The sequence below is a fragment of the Hyla sarda genome, unplaced genomic scaffold (assembly GCF_029499605.1).
Source record: "Hyla sarda isolate aHylSar1 unplaced genomic scaffold, aHylSar1.hap1 scaffold_2295, whole genome shotgun sequence".
Classification (NCBI taxonomy): domain Eukaryota; kingdom Metazoa; phylum Chordata; class Amphibia; order Anura; family Hylidae; genus Hyla; species Hyla sarda.
In genome coordinates this window covers 4,109-26,549 of record NW_026608975.1, presented here as the reverse complement: position 1 = coordinate 26,549, position 22,441 = coordinate 4,109, and the positions used below count along the sequence as shown (strand labels likewise).

Genomic DNA, 22,441 nt, shown 5'->3' with positions numbered 1-22,441 from the left:
AGCCAGGAGACCCCCCCCCCCATGTTATGTTACATAGTTACATAGTTAGTACGGTCGAAAAAAGACATATGTCCATCAAGTTCAACCAGGGAATTAAGGGGTAGGGGTGTGGCGCGATATTGGGGAAGGGATGAGATTTTATATTTCTTCATAAGCATTAATCTTATTTTGTCAATTAGGAACATTCAGCACCCACCCGCTATCAAGGCAGCTGCCTATCATGTCATGCCCTACCTGCACAGGTGTGCTGGCTACTCAAATGATCCAATTAAGGAGGCCATTTAGTCAGCAGCAGCAGAAGTCCTGTGCCTGGACGCTCCAACAGCGGCCAGACACAAGCAGAAGCAGAAGCAGCAGAAGCAGCAGCAGCACCACCTTTTGTTTTTTGGCTGCAGCAGCAGCAAGGCCCACAGGGCTGGCTAGCTGGCTAGCCAGCAAGCAGGTAGCAATGAAAGTAGGAATCTTTCTTTTTAACCCTGTAAGGGGGTGGTGCACTGTACCCGAAGATACTGCCATATCGGGTCAATGCATAGGGCGACGGAAGCAAGCTTCGAAATCGGCCCCCGTTCTCAAAAATCCATTTAATATATGGTCCCCAGATAGGGGACGTATCAGATATTAAACTGATAAGAACAGATACTACACTTGATCTTAGCCAAAAGGCCGAGAAGCGATAACCGTGAAAGGGGCGGGCCCAACAAGGTGCCCTTCATGGGCACTATCACTGCTTGCTGTCAGGGAGGCTGCCAGACAATTTTCCATGCACACTCTGGGCTGGGGGGCAGTCAACCACCAGTACACACAGCAGAACCTAAACCCATACCATTATTGCTAAGCAGCAAGACAGGGGCCCATTGCACTCCCACGGGGCCTTTTTAAATGCAATCCATAACCCGGATTTGCCAGGAACCCTTCTTACTCCTCCTACTTGCATGTGACACTGGGCTTAGGATCTGCATAGGAAACACACACACAAGCACACACCTACCTTTGTTGCCTGCAGATGCCTCCTTGGCTGTCCCCAAACGGTATCAAACCAACACCCACGGGAAGCTGTAAGCATAGAGGACATGCCTGCACCCCATTGGACTTACCTGTGTGGGTTAAACCCGGGTTATTTGACAACCTATGGCGGTGATGGTTCTGCTCAGGCAGAGCAGTGCTGATGCTCCTCATAAAGCTGTCGCTGCTGTGAAGGTTCTAGGTGACATCACAAATCCCTATGGTTACATACACAACAAAGCTGGGTTGTTGTTGTTTACACTCTGCAAGGCCTGTGGAAGTGAGTGACATCATAGCACTGTAGTTCTGAGGGTTCTAGATGGATGCAACAATCTCCTGTTGCTTCTATGAAGGCCGTAATAGACGACATCACCAAACAGCTCCATAGTCACATGCACAGCAAAGGAGAGATGTTGTTTACACCTAGTGATGTCAGTGGTATTGAGTGACATCACAGCACAGTGCTAAGGCTCCTGGGCCTGGACACAGCAGCGGCTGCAATATCTCAACGGAGAATACGTTTATATATATGTGTGTGTGTGCGCGTATATATATATATATATATATATATATATATATATATATATATTTCTCCGCCGAAATCACTTTTAAACCCATTTCCACCTTTTTTTCCCTTCTCTTCCTCTTACTTTTTTTTCACGTTTTTTTTTACGTTTTTCTCCTTTTCGCCTCTTTTCTGGGCGTATTATTCTTCTTTTTCTTCTTTTTTTTCGTCTAATGCATACCCCATCAGTGCAGCAATGCTTATTCAATACCGCCAGCAGATGGAGACACTGGGGGATAATTTTCTAAGGATTTATACTGATTTTTCCTGTCTGAATTTGTCGCACAGAAAGTTGCAGGCCAAATATGTGTGACATTTCTGCGACTTTAGCTTCTAGAGCATTTTTACAACATTATACATAGGTGCTGAATACATAAAAAGCGACTGTTCAGCGACAGACAAGTCGCATCGGCTGAAAGTAGGCCAGAATGTCAGTCCATGTTGGAGCAGGTTTAGATACAGTCTAAAGTATAGATCTCAAAGTCTGTGCACAGAATTTTGCAAGGGCCTCGCACCTTCTGATGCATCAGGTAGGTGCACAATAGCATAGCCTAACCCTCTGTACTTTGGTCTATATTGATGCGGGACATAGACAGCCAGCTGATGACCAATCCATTAGTGCAATGGATGGCTGGAAGCATTTGTCTTTGCCTTTGCAATACCACAGAAGCAATGCATGGTCAATGTACAGCAATGACACACCTGTGTGAACAGCCAGGAGACCCCCCCCCCCCCCCCATGTTATGTTACATAGTTACATAGTTAGTACGGTCGAAAAAAGACATATGTCCATCAAGTTCAACCAGGGAATTAAGGGGTAGGGGTGTGGCGCGATATTGGGGAAGGGATGAGATTTTATATTTCTTCATAAGCATTAATCTTATTTTGTCAATTAGGAACATTCAGCACCCACCCGCTATCAAGGCAGCTGCCTATCATGTCATGCCCTACCTGCACAGGTGTGCTGGCTACTCAAATGATCCAATTAAGGAGGCCATTTAGTCAGCAGCAGCAGAAGTCCTGTGCCTGGACGCTCCAACAGCGGCCAGACACAAGCAGAAGCAGAAGCAGCAGCAGCACCACCTTTTGTTTTTTGGCTGCAGCAGCAGCAGCAAGGCCCACAGGGCTGGCTAGCTGGCTAGCCAGCAAGCAGGTAGCAATGAAAGTAGGAATCTTTCTTTTTAACCCTGTAAGGGGGTGGTGCACTGTACCCGAAGATACTGCCATATCGGGTCAATGCATAGGGCGACGGAAGCAAGCTTCGAAATCGGCCCCCGTTCTCAAAAATCCATTTAATATATGGTCCCCAGATAGGGGACGTATCAGATATTAAACTGATAAGAACAGATACTACACTTGATCTTAGCCAAAAGGCCGAGAAGCGATAACCGTGAAAGGGGCGGGCCCAACAAGGTGCCCTTCATGGGCACTATCACTGCTTGCTGTCAGGGAGGCTGCCAGACAATTTTCCATGCACACTCTGGGCTGGGGGGCAGTCAACCACCAGTACACACAGCAGAACCTAAACCCATACCATTATTGCTAAGCAGCAAGACAGGGGCCCATTGCACTCCCACGGGGCCTTTTTAAATGCAATCCATAACCCGGATTTGCCAGGAACCCTTCTTACTCCTCCTACTTGCATGTGACACTGGGCTTAGGATCTGCATAGGAAACACACACACAAGCACACACCTACCTTTGTTGCCTGCAGATGCCTCCTTGGCTGTCCCCAAACGGTATCAAACCAACACCCACGGGAAGCTGTAAGCATAGAGGACATGCCTGCACCCCATTGGACTTACCTGTGTGGGTTAAACCCGGGTTATTTGACAACCTATGGCGGTGATGGTTCTGCTCAGGCAGAGCAGTGCTGATGCTCCTCATAAAGCTGTCGCTGCTGTGAAGGTTCTAGGTGACATCACAAATCCCTATGGTTACATACACAACAAAGCTGGGTTGTTGTTGTTTACACTCTGCAAGGCCTGTGGAAGTGAGTGACATCATAGCACTGTAGTTTCTGAGGGTTCTAGATGGATGCAACAATCTCCTGTTGCTTCTATGAAGGCCATAATAGACGACATCACCAAACAGCTCCATAGTCACATACACAGCAAAGGAGAGATGTTGTTTACACCTAGTGATGTCAGTGGTATTGAGTGACATCACAGCACAGTGCTAAGGCTCCTGGCCTGGACACAGCAGCGGCTGCAATATCTCAACGGAGAATACGTTTATATATATGTGTGTGTGTGCGCGTATATATATATATATATATATATATATATATATATATATATTTCTCCGCCGAAATCACTTTTAAACCCATTTCCACCTTTTTTTCCCTTCTCTTCCTCTTACTTTTTTTTCACGTTTTTTTACGTTTTTCTCCTTTTCGCCTCTTTTCTGGGCGTATTATTCTTCTTTTTCTTCTTTTTTTTCGTCTAATGCATACCCCATCAGTGCAGCAATGCTTATTCAATACCGCCAGCAGATGGAGACACTGGGGGATAATTTTCTAAGGATTTATACTGATTTTTCCTGTCTGAATTTGTCGCACAGAAAGTTGCAGGCCAAATATGTGTGACATTTCTGCGACTTTAGCTTCTAGAGCATTTTTACAACATTATACATAGGTGCTGAATACATAAAAAGCGACTGTTCAGCGACAGACAAGTCGCATCGGCTGAAAGTAGGCCAGAATGTCAGTCCATGTTGGAGCAGGTTTAGATACAGTCTAAAGTATAGATCTCAAAGTCTGTGCACAGAATTTAGCAAGGGCCTCGCACCTTCTGATGCATCAGGTAGGTGCACAATAGCATAGCCTAACCCTCTGTACTTTGGTCTATATTGATGCGGGACATAGACAGCCAGCTGATGACCAATCCATTAGTGCAATGGATGGCTGGAAGCATTTGTCTTTGCCTTTGCAATACCACAGAAGCAATGCATGGTCAATGTACAGCAATGACACACCTGTGTGAACAGCCAGGAGACCCCCCCCCCATGTTATGTTACATAGTTACATAGTTAGTACGGTCGAAAAAAGACATATGTCCATCAAGTTCAACCAGGGAATTAAGGGGTAGGGGTGTGGCGCGATATTGGGGAAGGGATGAGATTTTATATTTCTTCATAAGCATTAATCTTATTTTGTCAATTAGGAACATTCAGCACCCACCCGCTATCAAGGCAGCTGCCTATCATGTCATGCCCTACCTGCACAGGTGTGCTGGCTACTCAAATGATCCAATTAAGGAGGCCATTTAGTCAGCAGCAGCAGAAGTCCTGTGCCTGGACGCTCCAACAGCGGCCAGACACAAGCAGAAGCAGAAGCAGCAGAAGCAGCAGCAGCACCACCTTTTGTTTTTTGGCTGCAGCAGCAGCAAGGCCCACAGGGCTGGCTAGCTGGCTAGCCAGCAAGCAGGTAGCAATGAAAGTAGGAATCTTTCTTTTTAACCCTGTAAGGGGGTGGTGCACTGTACCCGAAGATACTGCCATATCGGGTCAATGCATAGGGCGACGGAAGCAAGCTTCGAAATCGGCCCCCGTTCTCAAAAATCCATTTAATATATGGTCCCCAGATAGGGGACGTATCAGATATTAAACTGATAAGAACAGATACTACACTTGATCTTAGCCAAAAGGCCGAGAAGCGATAACCGTGAAAGGGGCGGGCCCAACAAGGTGCCCTTCATGGGCACTATCACTGCTTGCTGTCAGGGAGGCTGCCAGACAATTTTCCATGCACACTCTGGGCTGGGGGGCAGTCAACCACCAGTACACACAGCAGAACCTAAACCCATACCATTATTGCTAAGCAGCAAGACAGGGGCCCATTGCACTCCCACGGGGCCTTTTTAAATGCAATCCATAACCCGGATTTGCCAGGAACCCTTCTTACTCCTCCTACTTGCATGTGACACTGGGCTTAGGATCTGCATAGGAAACACACACACAAGCACACACCTACCTTTGTTGCCTGCAGATGCCTCCTTGGCTGTCCCCAAACGGTATCAAACCAACACCCACGGGAAGCTGTAAGCATAGAGGACATGCCTGCACCCCATTGGACTTACCTGTGTGGGTTAAACCCGGGTTATTTGACAACCTATGGCGGTGATGGTTCTGCTCAGGCAGAGCAGTGCTGATGCTCCTCATAAAGCTGTCGCTGCTGTGAAGGTTCTAGGTGACATCACAAATCCCTATGGTTACATACACAACAAAGCTGGGTTGTTGTTGTTTACACTCTGCAAGGCCTGTGGAAGTGAGTGACATCATAGCACTGTAGTTCTGAGGGTTCTAGATGGATGCAACAATCTCCTGTTGCTTCTATGAAGGCCATAATAGACGACATCACCAAACAGCTCCATAGTCACATACACAGCAAAGGAGAGATGTTGTTTACACCTAGTGATGTCAGTGGTATTGAGTGACATCACAGCACAGTGCTAAGGCTCCTGGGCCTGGACACAGCAGCGGCTGCAATATCTCAACGGAGAATACGTTTATATATATGTGTGTGTGTGCGCGTATATATATATATATATATATATATATATATATATATATATATATTTCTCCGCCGAAATCACTTTTAAACCCATTTCCACCTTTTTTTCCCTTCTCTTCCTCTTACTTTTTTTTCACGTTTTTTTACGTTTTTCTCCTTTTCGCCTCTTTTCTGGGCGTATTATTCTTCTTTTTCTTCTTTTTTTTCGTCTAATGCATACCCCATCAGTGCAGCAATGCTTATTCAATACCGCCAGCAGATGGAGACACTGGGGGATAATTTTCTAAGGATTTATACTGATTTTTCCTGTCTGAATTTGTCGCACAGAAAGTTGCAGGCCAAATATGTGTGACATTTCTGCGACTTTAGCTTCTAGAGCATTTTTACAACATTATACATAGGTGCTGAATACATAAAAAGCGACTGTTCAGCGACAGACAAGTCGCATCGGCTGAAAGTAGGCCAGAATGTCAGTCCATGTTGGAGCAGGTTTAGATACAGTCTAAAGTATAGATCTCAAAGTCTGTGCACAGAATTTAGCAAGGGCCTCGCACCTTCTGATGCATCAGGTAGGTGCACAATAGCATAGCCTAACCCTCTGTACTTTGGTCTATATTGATGCGGGACATAGACAGCCAGCTGATGACCAATCCATTAGTGCAATGGATGGCTGGAAGCATTTGTCTTTGCCTTTGCAATACCACAGAAGCAATGCATGGTCAATGTACAGCAATGACACACCTGTGTGAACAGCCAGGAGACCCCCCCCCCCCCCCCATGTTATGTTACATAGTTACATAGTTAGTACGGTCGAAAAAAGACATATGTCCATCAAGTTCAACCAGGGAATTAAGGGGTAGGGGTGTGGCGCGATATTGGGGAAGGGATGAGATTTTATATTTCTTCATAAGCATTAATCTTATTTTGTCAATTAGGAACATTCAGCACCCACCCGCTATCAAGGCAGCTGCCTATCATGTCATGCCCTACCTGCACAGGTGTGCTGGCTACTCAAATGATCCAATTAAGGAGGCCATTTAGTCAGCAGCAGCAGAAGTCCTGTGCCTGGACGCTCCAACAGCGGCCAGACACAAGCAGAAGCAGAAGCAGCAGCAGCACCACCTTTTGTTTTTTGGCTGCAGCAGCAGCAAGGCCCACAGGGCTGGCTAGCTGGCTAGCCAGCAAGCAGGTAGCAATGAAAGTAGGAATCTTTCTTTTTAACCCTGTAAGGGGGTGGTGCACTGTACCCGAAGATACTGCCATATCGGGTCAATGCATAGGGCGACGGAAGCAAGCTTCGAAATCGGCCCCCGTTCTCAAAAATCCATTTAATATATGGTCCCCAGATAGGGGACGTATCAGATATTAAACTGATAAGAACAGATTTTTTTTTTTTAACTTGGCTGCACCTTCACAGGTACACACCTATTTTATTTAAGTTTCAAGTTTTAACATAGTTACATAGTTACATAGCATTAAAACCAGGGGAACATAAAAAACTTACAATTTTACAATTTCACATATGCCAGTCGGTAAAATGCCATTTTAAGAATGCAAACTCATCACTTTGTTTATCGATTAAAAGATAGATGTACATTTCACTTAATATCATTCCAATAACATCATCGAAAGATAAAATGTCCTTTTTAAATAATAAAATATTCCTATTTTTCCACAGAGCTGCCTTCACACAGTTTATTATTTGCCATGCCTTCCGTTTCTCTTGTTCGCCGGGACAATCCAAACACCCATATAAAACCATATTATAGTCCAAGTCTTTTATAGCAGCAATTTTGTTTAAAAGTGGCAGCATTTTAGTCCATATCCTTCTAGAAAAATCACATGTCCATAAAAGATGTAAAACAGTCTCCTCTTCGTGGCATCCCTCTCTTGGACACTTTGCTGTGCTTGCAAATCCTCTACGGTGTTGGAAAGCCCGGCACGGAAGGCAACTGTGGATGCAGCTCCAGGATAAGTCCTTCTGTGAGTTAAAAAGATAAAATGAGTTCACAATTCTCCAGATTTCTTTACATTTATCATCATTAAAATTTCCAACTTGGCACATGTTAATATTGTTTAAAATGACTCTCGTAAGTTTTTTCCCATCGATTAGAATATCTTTACTAAAATCAAACAGTTTAAAAAGAGAAACAATCTTTTCTAAAATACAATAAGTAATAGGGAGGTTAAAAGCATAAGGGTGTTTAAGATCTGTTTCAAACCAACCATGGTGTCTCATGAGATTACCAACATTATAGCGCAAAAGGAACGACCAATAGTTGTCTTTAAAAACATTCTTAAGACACAATGAAAAGAATTTTGTATAAAGGAACGCAGTAAAATCAGTAAAACTTTTCCCCCCTTTCTCTTTAGGTTTAGATACAATTTCTCTTTTTAACTTCTCATATTTGGAATTCCAAAAAAAGGTGTAACAGACTTTTGAGACTTTACGTATTATATGTGTGTTAGGTGGGAACACTAAACTTAAATATAAAAGCAAAGGTAAAATCACCATCTTTAAAATCAGCACTTTTCCTTCCATTGTAAGGTCTCTTAGTCTCCATACACATAATTTTTGGTTCACCTTTTGCATTGTTAGCTCCCAGCTTTCGTTTCCATTATTTAATTCATTAAAATACACACCTAAAATTTTTACTTTTTCTACTACCGGTACCTTTATGTCTCTTGTATCCAGCTTGCCGACTTTTAAAATCTCGCACTTGTTAAAATTCACTTTAAAACCAGAAGCACAACAGAAATAGTTAATTTGTGTTAAAGTTTTTTTAAGTGCCAGGCTATCTTGACATGTCACTGCTACATCATCCATATAACTGACTACTTTAGCTTCAAGACCATTTCCTCCGGGGAGCCTTATCCCACGGATCTGTTTATCACCTCTTATGACACATAAAAGTGGCTCTAGTGCACAAATAAATAAAAGGGGTGATAGGGGGCAACCCTGCTTCACACCAGATTTTAAAGGAACCATTTCAGTCTTAAAACCATTAATTAAAATTTTGCTAAAACAGTCATTATAAAAGGCTTTGAGTGACGTTAAAAAACCTTCTGGTATGCCCATTTTATTTAAAACATTAAATAAAAAACAGTGCGAGACTCTGTCAAATGCTTTTTCAAAGTCTATTGTTAAAATTGCTAAATTACTTTTCCTTATTTTAGCATCTTCTATTATATCTTTTATGAGGTTTAAATTTTCCCACATGTTTCTACCCGGTATACCACACACTTGATTATTATGTATTAATTTATCTATAACATTTTTTAGTCTGTTTGCACATATTTTAGCCATTATTTTATAATCAGCGTTTAAAAGGGTTATTGGTCTCCAATTCCTAATATCCTCTTTATCACCTTTTTTAAAGAGCAGAGAAACCTCACCCATTTTCCATGACTGTGGTAAAATCTTGGTATTAAAAACATCTGTAAAAAGAGATAAAAGATCATCTTTTAAAACCTCATAAAAAACCTTATAAAATTCGATTGGCAGGCCATCAGACCCTGGTACTTTACCCAAATTAAAACTGTTTATGGTATCCAATATTTCCTTCTCTGGGATAGACTGTAAAAGAAAGGATTGAGAATTATTCTCTAAAACACGTTCTATTTTGTTTAAGGCATCGTTCATGAAATTAGCATCTATTTTTTTCTCATTAAAAAGTTCCCTATAATAACATTGTACTTTAAATAAAATTTTATTCATCTCCACTTCTCCTTCTAGTTTTTCGATATGGACTCTTTTTTGATTAGATTTTTTAAAAAAATATCTTGTACATTTTTCGTTATTTTCAATATGTTTGATTTTAGCTTTAAAAATGATCTCTTTACCTTTTTCATTTAAAAATGTTTTTATTTCTTTTTTAATGTTAACAATATCATCTTTTACATCTATCCCTATATTGTGCAATTTAAAAAGAGTTTGAAGATGTGTATTTAAAATATCATAACAATGTCTTTTATCTTTAGCTTTTTGGATACCTTGTTTTATAAAAAAATCTTTAGTTTTTTTCTTCATATTTTCCCACCATACTTTTATATCTATATTTGGGTCTCTATTATTTTTACATTTATTATAAAAATTGGCGTATTCTGTTAAGATTATTTTATCTTCTAAAAGAGATATGTTCAATTTCCATGAACCAATACCCCTCTTAAAACCAGGAACAGGATTTAAAACAAATAGAAGACATTTATGATCAGAAAATATATTAGTTAAAAGCTCACATTTGGCAGGTAAAACATTTTGAGAAGAGAAGATAAAATCAATCCTCGAGCTACAATTCACATTACTCCATGTAATGCCTTCAGTATCAGGTAAATTTGGATTACATTTTTTAAAAACATCTATAAGCCTAAAATCTAAAGTAATATTTTTTTAAATGTTAGATGTCTTATCATAATTTCTACTAGTAGCTCGAGAATATCTTTTCTCACCTCTTAAAACACAATTAAAATCCCCAGCTAAAATCAAAGGATAAGAATCATTAATAAAAAGAGGTAAAATCTCTAACATCTCTTCTCTTTCTTTTTTATCAGGTGAACCATAAAAGTTTAAAAACTGCCATGTAAAACCATTTATAAAAGCTTTAACTAATAAAATCCTTCCTGGTAAAATCTCTTGCTTAAAAATTATATTAACATTACCCTTAAAAAGTATAGCAACTCCTCCAGATTTAGATGCGTTGGACCCTGACCACACTGAGGGGCCATGCTTCCAGTCTTCTTCATATTTCTTGTATGATGCTTGGTGAGGGATGCCACATTCCTGTAAGAAGAAAACTGATGCAGACAAAAAGGATAAAAAATTAAAAATAGCAGTTCTTCTTGCGTGTGTCTTAAGGCCCCTCACATTGAGGGAGAGTCCATGGAGCGCCATCATTAAAGGTTACAGAGAGACCACTTTCAATATCTTTGTGCACATTCTATCTCATCCTCATCAGCCAGACCCCCAAAACTATCATTTTCCCCTTCTGATCTCACTGTCACCAGAGATTCCGGTGAGCTGCTACCGTCTGACTCCTCCATTACCTCCTCCTGAAGATCCTCCGGTAGGGGACTAAGGAGAGGATTCCTCTTCGCCGGAACAGGGGTTGTCCCGTCTCCGTCACCTTGCCCAGTGTCCATCTCCTCCCCGGGATGACCTGTCGGAGCCACCCCGGGCAGCTGGTCGGGCACAACGACTTCCACCGTGTCGGGAACCATGGACGAGTTGCCTGTTTCACTTGGGGAGGGGGCTGGAACACCTGATGGCATCCCTACCCCCCCCTCTTCTTCCACAAACGCCTCTTCTCTTCCTGTTCCGGTCTTTCTTCTCTTAGCCCCAACATTTTCTGGCTTCCTCAGGGGGGCACTCTGAGGCTTGCTGACAGCTTCATCCAGGTTACTACCCCTCTGCTGCGAGAGAGGAGCTCCTGTCTGCCATGCTTTCTTCTCCTTTCTTCTTACCTTCATGCTGGAGGGTTTCTCATATCCATCTTCATCAGAGGTAGCAGACTCACCATGTTGATCAGTTGGGTTTTCTTCTGGTTTGCTGTCTTCTCTGTTCATATGACGGGGGTCTGGCTGGCTTCTCTGTTGTTTCTCTTTGTTTCTGTGAGGACAAGAAGCATACAAATGGTCAACTCTGTAACATAAACTGCATTTCTTTTCTTTTGTGCATTCTCTGGAGGAGTGCTCAGTGCTGCCACAATTTGTACATGTACTCTCACATACGTTTTTATCATGTCCATATCTTCTACAAGCTCTGCAGAAATTGGGCATTCCTGGGAAAAACACGTCACCATTTACATTTCCTAACTTGAACCGAGCTGGAGGCATAACCTTTCGTCCTGGGAGTAATAGATCTTCTTTGAACTCAACCAGAAACTTCCACTTAGAGGACCATATTCCACACTCATTCATCACTTTCCCTCTATTTATAATTTTTTTACAAAAATTCCTTAAAAACACAACAATTTCATCTTCTTTAACGTATGGAGAGTACATTTTTATAACTAAAAGCATAAGTTCATCGGGAAAGTGCTCAACAATTCTTATTCCACTCAAGCGGGCATCTCCGCTTACCTTCTTCATCTGTATAACAAAGTCCTTGTAAATACCTCCTTCCGTAAAAGTAACATCGTATACTCCTCTTTTCGGATAATCTTGGATGGATAATATCTCATGCTTCCTTAATCCAAAGACGCCCAGCAGAACTTGCTCCACGATGTACTTCAGGTCCCGGTTCTTTCTCTGGTCCTCCAAGTACGATATACGTACTGAGTTCTTGAGCTTGGCATAAGATGGTACCATGCCTGGATCTCCGTCACTGGCTGACGCCATGCTCACAATCAAGCGCACCAAAGAGACACTAGGTCCCTAAGGCAAAGGGGGATCGCAACTCTACACTGAGGTGGGCCCCCTCCCCAATAGCAGCAAGGGACTTAAGCCCAACGAAGGGCGATGTCCCAGGGCCGAGGAGGGGGGTCTCAGAGCACCCACAAAAGCAGGAACCGGATCAGCCAAGGTATATCCCTATACCTTAGCCAAAAGGCCGAGAAGCGATAACCGTGAAAGGGGCGGGCCCAACAAGGTGCCCTTCATGGGCACTATCACTGCTTGCTGTCAGGGAGGCTGCCAGACAATTTTCCATGCACACTCTGGGCTGGGGGGCAGTCAACCACCAGTACACACAGCAGAACCTAAACCCATACCATTATTGCTAAGCAGCAAGACAGGGGCCCATTGCACTCCCACGGGGCCTTTTTAAATGCAATCCATAACCCGGATTTGCCAGGAACCCTTCTTACTCCTCCTACTTGCATGTGACACTGGGCTTAGGATCTGCATAGGAAACACACACACAAGCACACACCTACCTTTGTTGCCTGCAGATGCCTCCTTGGCTGTCCCCAAACGGTATCAAACCAACACCCACGGGAAGCTGTAAGCATAGAGGACATGCCTGCACCCCATTGGACTTACCTGTGTGGGTTAAACCCGGGTTATTTGACAACCTATGGCGGTGATGGTTCTGCTCAGGCAGAGCAGTGCTGATGCTCCTCATAAAGCTGTCGCTGCTGTGAAGGTTCTAGGTGACATCACAAATCCCTATGGTTACATACACAACAAAGCTGGGTTGTTGTTGTTTACACTCTGCAAGGCCTGTGGAAGTGAGTGACATCATAGCACTGTAGTTCTGAGGGTTCTAGATGGATGCAACAATCTCCTGTTGCTTCTATGAAGGCCATAATAGACGACATCACCAAACAGCTCCATAGTCACATACACAGCAAAGGAGAGATGTTGTTTACACCTAGTGATGTCAGTGGTATTGAGTGACATCACAGCACAGTGCTAAGGCTCCTGGGCCTGGACACAGCAGCGGCTGCAATATCTCAACGGAGAATACGTTTATATATATGTGTGTGTGTGCGCGTATATATATATATATATATATATATATATATATATATTTCTCCGCCGAAATCACTTTTAAACCCATTTCCACCTTTTTTTCCCTTCTCTTCCTCTTACTTTTTTTTCACGTTTTTTTACGTTTTTCTCCTTTTCGCCTCTTTTCTGGGCGTATTATTCTTCTTTTTCTTCTTTTTTTTCGTCTAATGCATACCCCATCAGTGCAGCAATGCTTATTCAATACCGCCAGCAGATGGAGACACTGGGGGATAATTTTCTAAGGATTTATACTGATTTTTCCTGTCTGAATTTGTCGCACAGAAAGTTGCAGGCCAAATATGTGTGACATTTCTGCGACTTTAGCTTCTAGAGCATTTTTACAACATTATACATAGGTGCTGAATACATAAAAAGCGACTGTTCAGCGACAGACAAGTCGCATCGGCTGAAAGTAGGCCAGAATGTCAGTCCATGTTGGAGCAGGTTTAGATACAGTCTAAAGTATAGATCTCAAAGTCTGTGCACAGAATTTAGCAAGGGCCTCGCACCTTCTGATGCATCAGGTAGGTGCACAATAGCATAGCCTAACCCTCTGTACTTTGGTCTATATTGATGCGGGACATAGACAGCCAGCTGATGACCAATCCATTAGTGCAATGGATGGCTGGAAGCATTTGTCTTTGCCTTTGCAATACCACAGAAGCAATGCATGGTCAATGTACAGCAATGACACACCTGTGTGAACAGCCAGGAGACCCCCCCCCCCCCATGTTATGTTACATAGTTACATAGTTAGTACGGTCGAAAAAAGACATATGTCCATCAAGTTCAACCAGGGAATTAAGGGGTAGGGGTGTGGCGCGATATTGGGGAAGGGATGAGATTTTATATTTCTTCATAAGCATTAATCTTATTTTGTCAATTAGGAACATTCAGCACCCACCCGCTATCAAGGCAGCTGCCTATCATGTCATGCCCTACCTGCACAGGTGTGCTGGCTACTCAAATGATCCAATTAAGGAGGCCATTTAGTCAGCAGCAGCAGAAGTCCTGTGCCTGGACGCTCCAAAAGCGGCCAGACACAAGCAGAAGCAGAAGCAGCAGAAGCAGCAGCAGCACCACCTTTTGTTTTTTGGCTGCAGCAGCAGCAAGGCCCACAGGGCTGGCTAGCTGGCTAGCCAGCAAGCAGGTAGCAATGAAAGTAGGAATCTTTCTTTTTAACCCTGTAAGGGGGTGGTGCACTGTACCCGAAGATACTGCCATATCGGGTCAATGCATAGGGCGACGGAAGCAAGCTTCGAAATCGGCCCCCGTTCTCAAAAATCCATTTAATATATGGTCCCCAGATAGGGGACGTATCAGATATTAAACTGATAAGAACAGATACTACACTTGATCTTAGCCAAAAGGCCGAGAAGCGATAACCGTGAAAGGGGCGGGCCCAACAAGGTGCCCTTCATGGGCACTATCACTGCTTGCTGTCAGGGAGGCTGCCAGACAATTTTCCATGCACACTCTGGGCTGGGGGGCAGTCAACCACCAGTACACACAGCAGAACCTAAACCCATACCATTATTGCTAAGCAGCAAGACAGGGGCCCATTGCACTCCCACGGGGCCTTTTTAAATGCAATCCATAACCCGGATTTGCCAGGAACCCTTCTTACTCCTCCTACTTGCATGTGACACTGGGCTTAGGATCTGCATAGGAAACACACACACAAGCACACACCTACCTTTGTTGCCTGCAGATGCCTCCTTGGCTGTCCCCAAACGGTATCAAACCAACACCCACGGGAAGCTGTAAGCATAGAGGACATGCCTGCACCCCATTGGACTTACCTGTGTGGGTTAAACCCGGGTTATTTGACAACCTATGGCGGTGATGGTTCTGCTCAGGCAGAGCAGTGCTGATGCTCCTCATAAAGCTGTCGCTGCTGTGAAGGTTCTAGGTGACATCACAAATCTCTATGGTTACATACACAACAAAGCTGGGTTGTTGTTGTTTACACTCTGCAAGGCCTGTGGAAGTGAGTGACATCATAGCACTGTAGTTCTGAGGGTTCTAGATGGATGCAACAATCTCCTGTTGCTTCTATGAAGGCCGTAATAGACGACATCACCAAACAGCTCCATAGTCACATGCACAGCAAAGGAGAGATGTTGTTTACACCTAGTGATGTCAGTGGTATTGAGTGACATCACAGCACAGTGCTAAGGCTCCTGGGCCTGGACACAGCAGCGGCTGCAATATCTCAACGGAGAATACGTTTATATATATGTGTGTGTGTGCGCGTATATATATATATATATATATATATATATATATATATATATATTTCTCCGCCGAAATCACTTTTAAACCCATTTCCACCTTTTTTTCCCTTCTCTTCCTCTTACTTTTTTTTCACGTTTTTTTTACGTTTTTCTCCTTTTCGCCTCTTTTCTGGGCGTATTATTCTTCTTTTTCTTCTTTTTTTTCGTCTAATGCATACCCCATCAGTGCAGCAATGCTTATTCAATACCGCCAGCAGATGGAGACACTGGGGGATAATTTTCTAAGGATTTATACTGATTTTTCCTGTCTGAATTTGTCGCACAGAAAGTTGCAGGCCAAATATGTGTGACATTTCTGCGACTTTAGCTTCTAGAGCATTTTTACAACATTATACATAGGTGCTGAATACATAAAAAGCGACTGTTCAGCGACAGACAAGTCGCATCGGCTGAAAGTAGGCCAGAATGTCAGTCCATGTTGGAGCAGGTTTAGATACAGTCTAAAGTATAGATCTCAAAGTCTGTGCACAGAATTTTGCAAGGGCCTCGCACCTTCTGATGCATCAGGTAGGTGCACAATAGCATAGCCTAACCCTCTGTACTTTGGTCTATATTGATGCGGGACATAGACAGCCAGCTGATGACCAATCCATTAGTGCAATGGATGGCTGGAAGCATTTGTCTTTGCCTTTGCAATACCACAGAAGCAATGCATGGTCAATGTACAGCAATGACACACCTGTGTGAACAGCCAGGAGACCCCCCCCCCCCATGTTATGTTACATAGTTACATAGTTAGTACGGTCGAAAAAAGACATATGTCCATCAAGTTCAACCAGGGAATTAAGGGGTAGGGGTGTGGCGCGATATTGGGGAAGGGATGAGATTTTATATTTCTTCATAAGCATTAATCTTATTTTGTCAATTAGGAACATTCAGCACCCACCCGCTATCAAGGCAGCTGCCTATCATGTCATGCCCTACCTGCACAGGTGTGCTGGCTACTCAAATGATCCAATTAAGGAGGCCATTTAGTCAGCAGCAGCAGAAGTCCTGTGCCTGGACGCTCCAACAGCGGCCAGACACAAGCAGAAGCAGAAGCAGCAGCAGCACCACCTTTTGTTTTTTGGCTGCAGCAGCAGCAAGGCCCACAGGGCTGGCTAGCTGGCTAGCCAGCAAGCAGGTAGCAATGAAAGTAGGAATCTTTCTTTTTAACCCTGTAAGGGGGTGGTGCACTGTACCCGAAGATACTGCCATATCGGGTCAATGCATAGGGCGACGGAAGCAAGCTTCGAAATCGGCCCCCGTTCTCAAAAATCCATTTAATATATGGTCCCCAGATAGGGGACGTATCAGATATTAAACTGATAAGAACAGATACTACACTTGATCTTAGCCAAAAGGCCGAGAAGCGATAACCGTGAAAGGGGCGGGCCCAACAAGGTGCCCTTCATGGGCACTATCACTGCTTGCTGTCAGGGAGGCTGCCAGACAATTTTCCATGCACACTCTGGGCTGGGGGGCAGTCAACCACCAGTACACACAGCAGAACCTAAACCCATACCATTATTGCTAAGCAGCAAGACAGGGGCCCATTGCACTCCCACGGGGCCTTTTTAAATGCAATCCATAACCCGGATTTGCCAGGAACCCTTCTTACTCCTCCTACTTGCATGTGACACTGGGCTTAGGATCTGCATAGGAAACACACACACAAGCACACACCTACCTTTGTTGCCTGCAGATGCCTCCTTGGCTGTCCCCAAACGGTATCAAACCAACACCCACGGGAAGCTGTAAGCATAGAGGACATGCCTGCACCCCATTGGACTTACCTGTGTGGGTTAAACCCGGGTTATTTGACAACCTATGGCGGTGATGGTTCTGCTCAGGCAGAGCAGTGCTGATGCTCCTCATAAAGCTGTCGCTGCTGTGAAGGTTCTAGGTGACATCACAAATCCCTATGGTTACATACACAACAAAGCTGGGTTGTTGTTGTTTACACTCTGCAAGGCCTGTGGAAGTGAGTGACATCATAGCACTGTAGTTCTGAGGGTTCTAGATGGATGCAACAATCTCCTGTTGCTTCTATGAAGGCCATAATAGACGACATCACCAAACAGCTCCATAGTCACATACACAGCAAAGGAGAGATGTTGTTTACACCTAGTGATGTCAGTGGTATTGAGTGACATCACAGCACAGTGCTAAGGCTCCTGGGCCTGGACACAGCAGCGGCTGCAATATCTCAACGGAGAATACGTTTATATATATGTGTGTGTGTGCGCGTATATATATATATATATATATATATATATATATTTCTCCGCCGAAATCACTTTTAAACCCATTTCCACCTTTTTTTCCCTTCTCTTCCTCTTACTTTTTTTTCACGTTTTTTTACGTTTTTCTCCTTTTCGCCTCTTTTCTGGGCGTATTATTCTTCTTTTTCTTCTTTTTTTTCGTCTAATGCATACCCCATCAGTGCAGCAATGCTTATTCAATACCGCCAGCAGATGGAGACACTGGGGGATAATTTTCTAAGGATTTATACTGATTTTTCCTGTCTGAATTTGTCGCACAGAAAGTTGCAGGCCAAATATGTGTGACATTTCTGCGACTTTAGCTTCTAGAGCATTTTTACAACATTATACATAGGTGCTGAATACATAAAAAGCGACTGTTCAGCGACAGACAAGTCGCATCGGCTGAAAGTAGGCCAGAATGTCAGTCCATGTTGGAGCAGGTTTAGATACAGTCTAAAGTATAGATCTCAAAGTCTGTGCACAGAATTTAGCAAGGGCCTCGCACCTTCTGATGCATCAGGTAGGTGCACAATAGCATAGCCTAACCCTCTGTACTTTGGTCTATATTGATGCGGGACATAGACAGCCAGCTGATGACCAATCCATTAGTGCAATGGATGGCTGGAAGCATTTGTCTTTGCCTTTGCAATACCACAGAAGCAATGCATGGTCAATGTACAGCAATGACACACCTGTGTGAACAGCCAGGAGACCCCCCCCCCCCCCCCCATGTTATGTTACATAGTTACATAGTTAGTACGGTCGAAAAAAGACATATGTCCATCAAGTTCAACCAGGGAATTAAGGGGTAGGGGTGTGGCGCGATATTGGGGAAGGGATGAGATTTTATATTTCTTCATAAGCATTAATCTTATTTTGTCAATTAGGAACATTCAGCACCCACCCGCTATCAAGGCAGCTGCCTATCATGTCATGCCCTACCTGCACAGGTGTGCTGGCTACTCAAATGATCCAATTAAGGAGGCCATTTAGTCAGCAGCAGCAGAAGTCCTGTGCCTGGACGCTCCAACAGCGGCCAGACACAAGCAGAAGCAGAAGCAGCAGAAGCAGCAGCAGCACCACCTTTTGTTTTTTGGCTGCAGCAGCAGCAAGGCCCACAGGGCTGGCTAGCTGGCTAGCCAGCAAGCAGGTAGCAATGAAAGTAGGAATCTTTCTTTTTAACCCTGTAAGGGGGTGGTGCACTGTACCCGAAGATACTGCCATATCGGGTCAATGCATAGGGCGACGGAAGCAAGCTTCGAAATCGGCCCCCGTTCTCAAAAATCCATTTAATATATGGTCCCCAGATAGGGGACGTATCAGATATTAAACTGATAAGAACAGATTTTTGATTGAAAGAGCTTTATTTTCCGTTCAGTCATTACAAGTCGTACAATAAATTACAGTCACACAAAGCATGATAGTACAATACACAGCAAAGGTTCCCTAAGCTATACATCGCACACCATGCTACTGTAACATTCAGCTCAATCCTGCAATATAAAGGCACAAGAGATCAAACAAAAACCAAATAATACAATCTGTGATCGGGGTAGGGGTGTGGGGCGACTATGTGGGGGTAGGGAGGGGGCGGATCACAGGGCCAAACTGTTGGGCTGTATCTTCAGGGAGACATGAGAGAAGGAGAGGGGTCTTCACTCCTCTTCTTCCTCATCAACGGCCGAGCTGTCCAAGATGGAATAGTCTCTAAGCAGGTTCTTGATGAACCTGCGGCAGTCCCGGACGGACATGTTTTCCCTGTTGATCACGAGGCGGTTCCTGGCAAGCCACACTGCGTCCTTAAAACAGTTCATAAGGCGCCAGGCCTCCTGGATGGCCTCCACGTCGTGGGTCCCAGGGAACAGGCCGTAAAGCACCGAATGGTACGATAGGCAGCTCCTGGGCACTGAGTCTCTGAGTTCCTGTTCTAGGGCGTCCAACAGACCCTGTGCAAAGGGGCACTGCCAAAACACGTGGAAAGATGTTTCCTCCACGTAGGGGCAACGGGGGCAGTACCGGGTCTTGCACAGGTTGCGGGCATGCATGAATGACCTGAGAGAGAGACCTCCCATGACGGCCATCCACGACAAGTCCTTGTGTCCATTGGTAAGCCGCTTTGAGGCCACATTGTTCCAAACTGTCTCTGCAGTGGCTGCGGGGAGTCCCGGAACCAGCTCGGTCGAGTCCTTAGCTCGGATGAGCTTGTGGATTGTCTTCGGCTTCCATAGGTCGGGTTTCAGTCCTTCCAGCTGGTGCTCCCTCACAAACCGGACAACATCCCCATAGAACCAGGGAGTGTTCCAGTTGTAAGGGATGGAGCTGTCCCACTTGTCCCAGCCCAGCTGTCTCCAGAGGGGCATGAGAAGCAAGCGAGACATGGACCTGCCCGCTGAGCCAGTCTTTTCAACAAGAGTCCGCTGCACCGTGACACATGCAAAGGAGGCCCTCAGCAGAGCGGGGATGTCGGGTATTCCCTTCCCACCCTTGCGGGGTTCCTTGTACATCACGGTCCTCTTGACTCTGTCCATTTTGCCCCAGACGAAGCCAAACACTGTCCGGGTGATGGCCTTGCAAACGGTGGTATGGGGAGGCCAGGCCTGTGCGGTATATTGGAGCACAGGCAAAACTTCACTCCGCAGGACAAGTGCCTTGCCTTCCATCGTGAGCTTTCTGGAGCTCCACAGTCCGATCTTTGAGTTTATCCTTCCTAGTCGGTCTTGCCAAGACTTAAGGGCCGCTCCTTCCTTCCCGAACCAGACTCCAAGAATTTGAATGAAGTCCGGCTTAATAGTAAAGGGGAAGGGGGCGGAAGAAGCCAGGTGCCACTCCCCGAAGAGCGTGGCCTCCGACTTCCCGCAGTTGACTTTTGCCCCCGAAGCTCTGCCGAAGTCCTCGCAGGTCTGGACGAGTGCAGTCACCGAACGCTGGTCAGCGCAGAAGACGGTCACGTCGTCCATGTAGAGCGAGCACTTGACCTCGTGGCGATCTGGTCCTGGTGCGGTGATCCCTCTGATCTCTCCATTCTGCCGGATAGTCTCAGCGAAGAGCTCTATAACACAAACAAAAAGGAGAGGTGAAAGAGGGCAGCCTTGTCTAACCCCTGAAAGAATAGGAAAGGGGTCAGTCTTCCAGCCGTTCACCAACACCGTGCTGTAAATGTCAAAATACATAACGTTAACAAAAGAGCAAAACATCTTCCCCAGACCCAGCCTGCGCAAAACCCTGTCCATGAATGCGTGGGAGACACGGTCGAACGCCTTCTCCTGATCTAAGCTGACCAGGGCGGCGCGGCCCCCGCAGTCCTGGATGTAATGGACCGTGTCTCTCACAAGGGCAAGGCTGTCGGCAATCCTGCGGCCAGGAATGCTGCAGGTCTGGTCCGGATGGACGATCTGCCCCATGACAGGTTTCAGCCTGTTGGCCAGCACCTTGGCGAGGATCTTGTAGTCCACGTTCAGGAGAGAGATGGGACGCCAGTTTTTCAGGTCACATCTCTCCCCCTTCCGCTTATACAAGATCGTGATCATCCCTTCCCTCAACGACGGAGGCATTCTGCCCCCCACCACCATCTCCTCGTACACCTCCAACAGGTCCGGACAGATCAGGTCACCCAGCGCTACGTAGAGCTCGGCCGGGAGACCGTCACTGCCCGGGGTCCTGCCGGGCTTAAAGGATTTAGCGGCAGAGAGCAGCTCCCCCACCGTCAAGGGATCGTCCATAGCCGCCGCACCTGCGGGATCAACAACGTTATTGACACCTGACAGGAACCTCTCGGCGGCTTCGGGGTCGGATGACTTGGGGGCGTAGAGGTTGCTGTAGAAGTCGTGGACGACCCCCATCACTTCCTCCTTGCCGCTCCTCATGTGTCCGGTCTCATCTCGTAGCTCAGTCAGGGGCGTGTGGCCGGCATGGAGCTTCCTGAAAAAGAAAGAGTTACATTTCTCACCCTTCTCCAGGTTCTCCACCTTGGAACGAAAGACGATTCGCTTGGATTCCTCCTCAAAGTGCCTTTTCAAGCTCTTTTTGGTCTCCTCCAGCTCCTCCCTGACGTCCCAGCCACACTGGAGCAGGTAAGAACAGATACTACACTTGATCTTAGCCAAAAGGCCGAGAAGCGATAACCGTGAAAGGGGCGGGCCCAACAAGGTGCCCTTCATGGGCACTATCACTGCTTGCTGTCAGGGAGGCTGCCAGACAATTTTCCATGCACACTCTGGGCTGGGGGGCAGTCAACCACCAGTACACACAGCAGAACCTAAACCCATACCATTATTGCTAAGCAGCAAGACAGGGGCCCATTGCACTCCCACGGGGCCTTTTTAAATGCAATCCATAACCCGGATTTGCCAGGAACCCTTCTTACTCCTCC

The 22,441-nt window shown here is 45.2% G+C and overlaps 1 protein-coding gene, 6 non-coding genes and 2 pseudogenes across 9 annotated transcripts; all 9 read right to left on the bottom strand.

The window, feature by feature from the left end:
- Positions 1–484: 484 nt before the first annotated feature.
- On the bottom strand, positions 485–675 carry LOC130322020 (U2 spliceosomal RNA). Its single transcript, XR_008867628.1, has one exon. It is a non-coding gene; the product is annotated as a U2 spliceosomal RNA (small nuclear RNA).
- Positions 676–2,762: 2,087 nt separating this feature from the next.
- LOC130322019 (U2 spliceosomal RNA) lies at positions 2,763–2,953 on the bottom strand. The gene has a single exon (XR_008867627.1). It is a non-coding gene; the product is annotated as a U2 spliceosomal RNA (small nuclear RNA).
- Positions 2,954–5,036: 2,083 nt separating this feature from the next.
- LOC130322018 (U2 spliceosomal RNA) lies at positions 5,037–5,227 on the bottom strand. Its single transcript, XR_008867626.1, has one exon. It is a non-coding gene; the product is annotated as a U2 spliceosomal RNA (small nuclear RNA).
- A 2,084-nt stretch (positions 5,228–7,311) lies between these two features.
- Positions 7,312–7,509, bottom strand: LOC130322014 (U2 spliceosomal RNA). The gene has a single exon (XR_008867624.1). It is a non-coding gene; the product is annotated as a U2 spliceosomal RNA (small nuclear RNA).
- A 340-nt stretch (positions 7,510–7,849) lies between these two features.
- Positions 7,850–12,631, bottom strand: LOC130322005 (uncharacterized). Of its 3 annotated transcripts, XM_056553047.1 has the most exons (6): positions 11,124–12,631; positions 10,740–10,874; positions 9,609–9,657; positions 9,477–9,518; positions 8,724–8,813; positions 7,850–8,061 (listed from the first exon to the last, which is right to left on the bottom strand). In XM_056553047.1, exons 1-6 carry the CDS (start codon positions 12,414–12,416, stop codon positions 8,000–8,002), a joined length of 1,671 nt encoding a protein of 556 aa, XP_056409022.1. In that variant the 5' UTR covers positions 12,417–12,631; the 3' UTR covers positions 7,850–7,999. The 3 variants fall into 3 exon arrangements, 1 of the variants encoding a protein (XP_056409022.1); XR_008867617.1 differs by lacking the exons at positions 9,477–9,518; positions 9,609–9,657 and having other exon boundaries at positions 8,000–8,061; positions 8,755–8,813; XR_008867616.1 differs by lacking the exons at positions 9,477–9,518; positions 9,609–9,657 and having other exon boundaries at positions 8,022–8,061.
- Positions 12,632–14,721: 2,090 nt separating this feature from the next.
- Positions 14,722–14,912, bottom strand: LOC130322017 (U2 spliceosomal RNA). The gene has a single exon (XR_008867625.1). It is a non-coding gene; the product is annotated as a U2 spliceosomal RNA (small nuclear RNA).
- A 2,079-nt stretch (positions 14,913–16,991) lies between these two features.
- On the bottom strand, positions 16,992–17,182 carry LOC130322007 (U2 spliceosomal RNA). The gene has a single exon (XR_008867618.1). It is a non-coding gene; the product is annotated as a U2 spliceosomal RNA (small nuclear RNA).
- Positions 17,183–19,264: 2,082 nt separating this feature from the next.
- On the bottom strand, positions 19,265–19,437 carry LOC130322013 (U2 spliceosomal RNA; annotated as a pseudogene).
- A 2,622-nt stretch (positions 19,438–22,059) lies between these two features.
- Positions 22,060–22,191, bottom strand: LOC130322015 (U2 spliceosomal RNA; annotated as a pseudogene).
- Positions 22,192–22,441: the final 250 nt, after the last annotated feature.

Excerpts from the sequence above, each read along its gene's own strand:
- LOC130322005 (XM_056553047.1), bottom strand. The coding sequence starts at position 12,416 with ATGGCGTCAGCCAGTGACGGAGATCCAGGCATGGTACCATCTTATGCC. Across the intron at positions 10,875-11,123 it reads CGGAGGATCTTCAGGAGGAG|TTTTCTTCTTACAGGAATGT; the intron begins GTAATGGAGGAG and ends TGTCTGCATCAG. Across the intron at positions 9,658-10,739 it reads AGTTGCTATACTTTTTAAGG|TCTATCCCAGAGAAGGAAAT; the intron begins GTAATGTTAATA and ends TTTCTTTTACAG.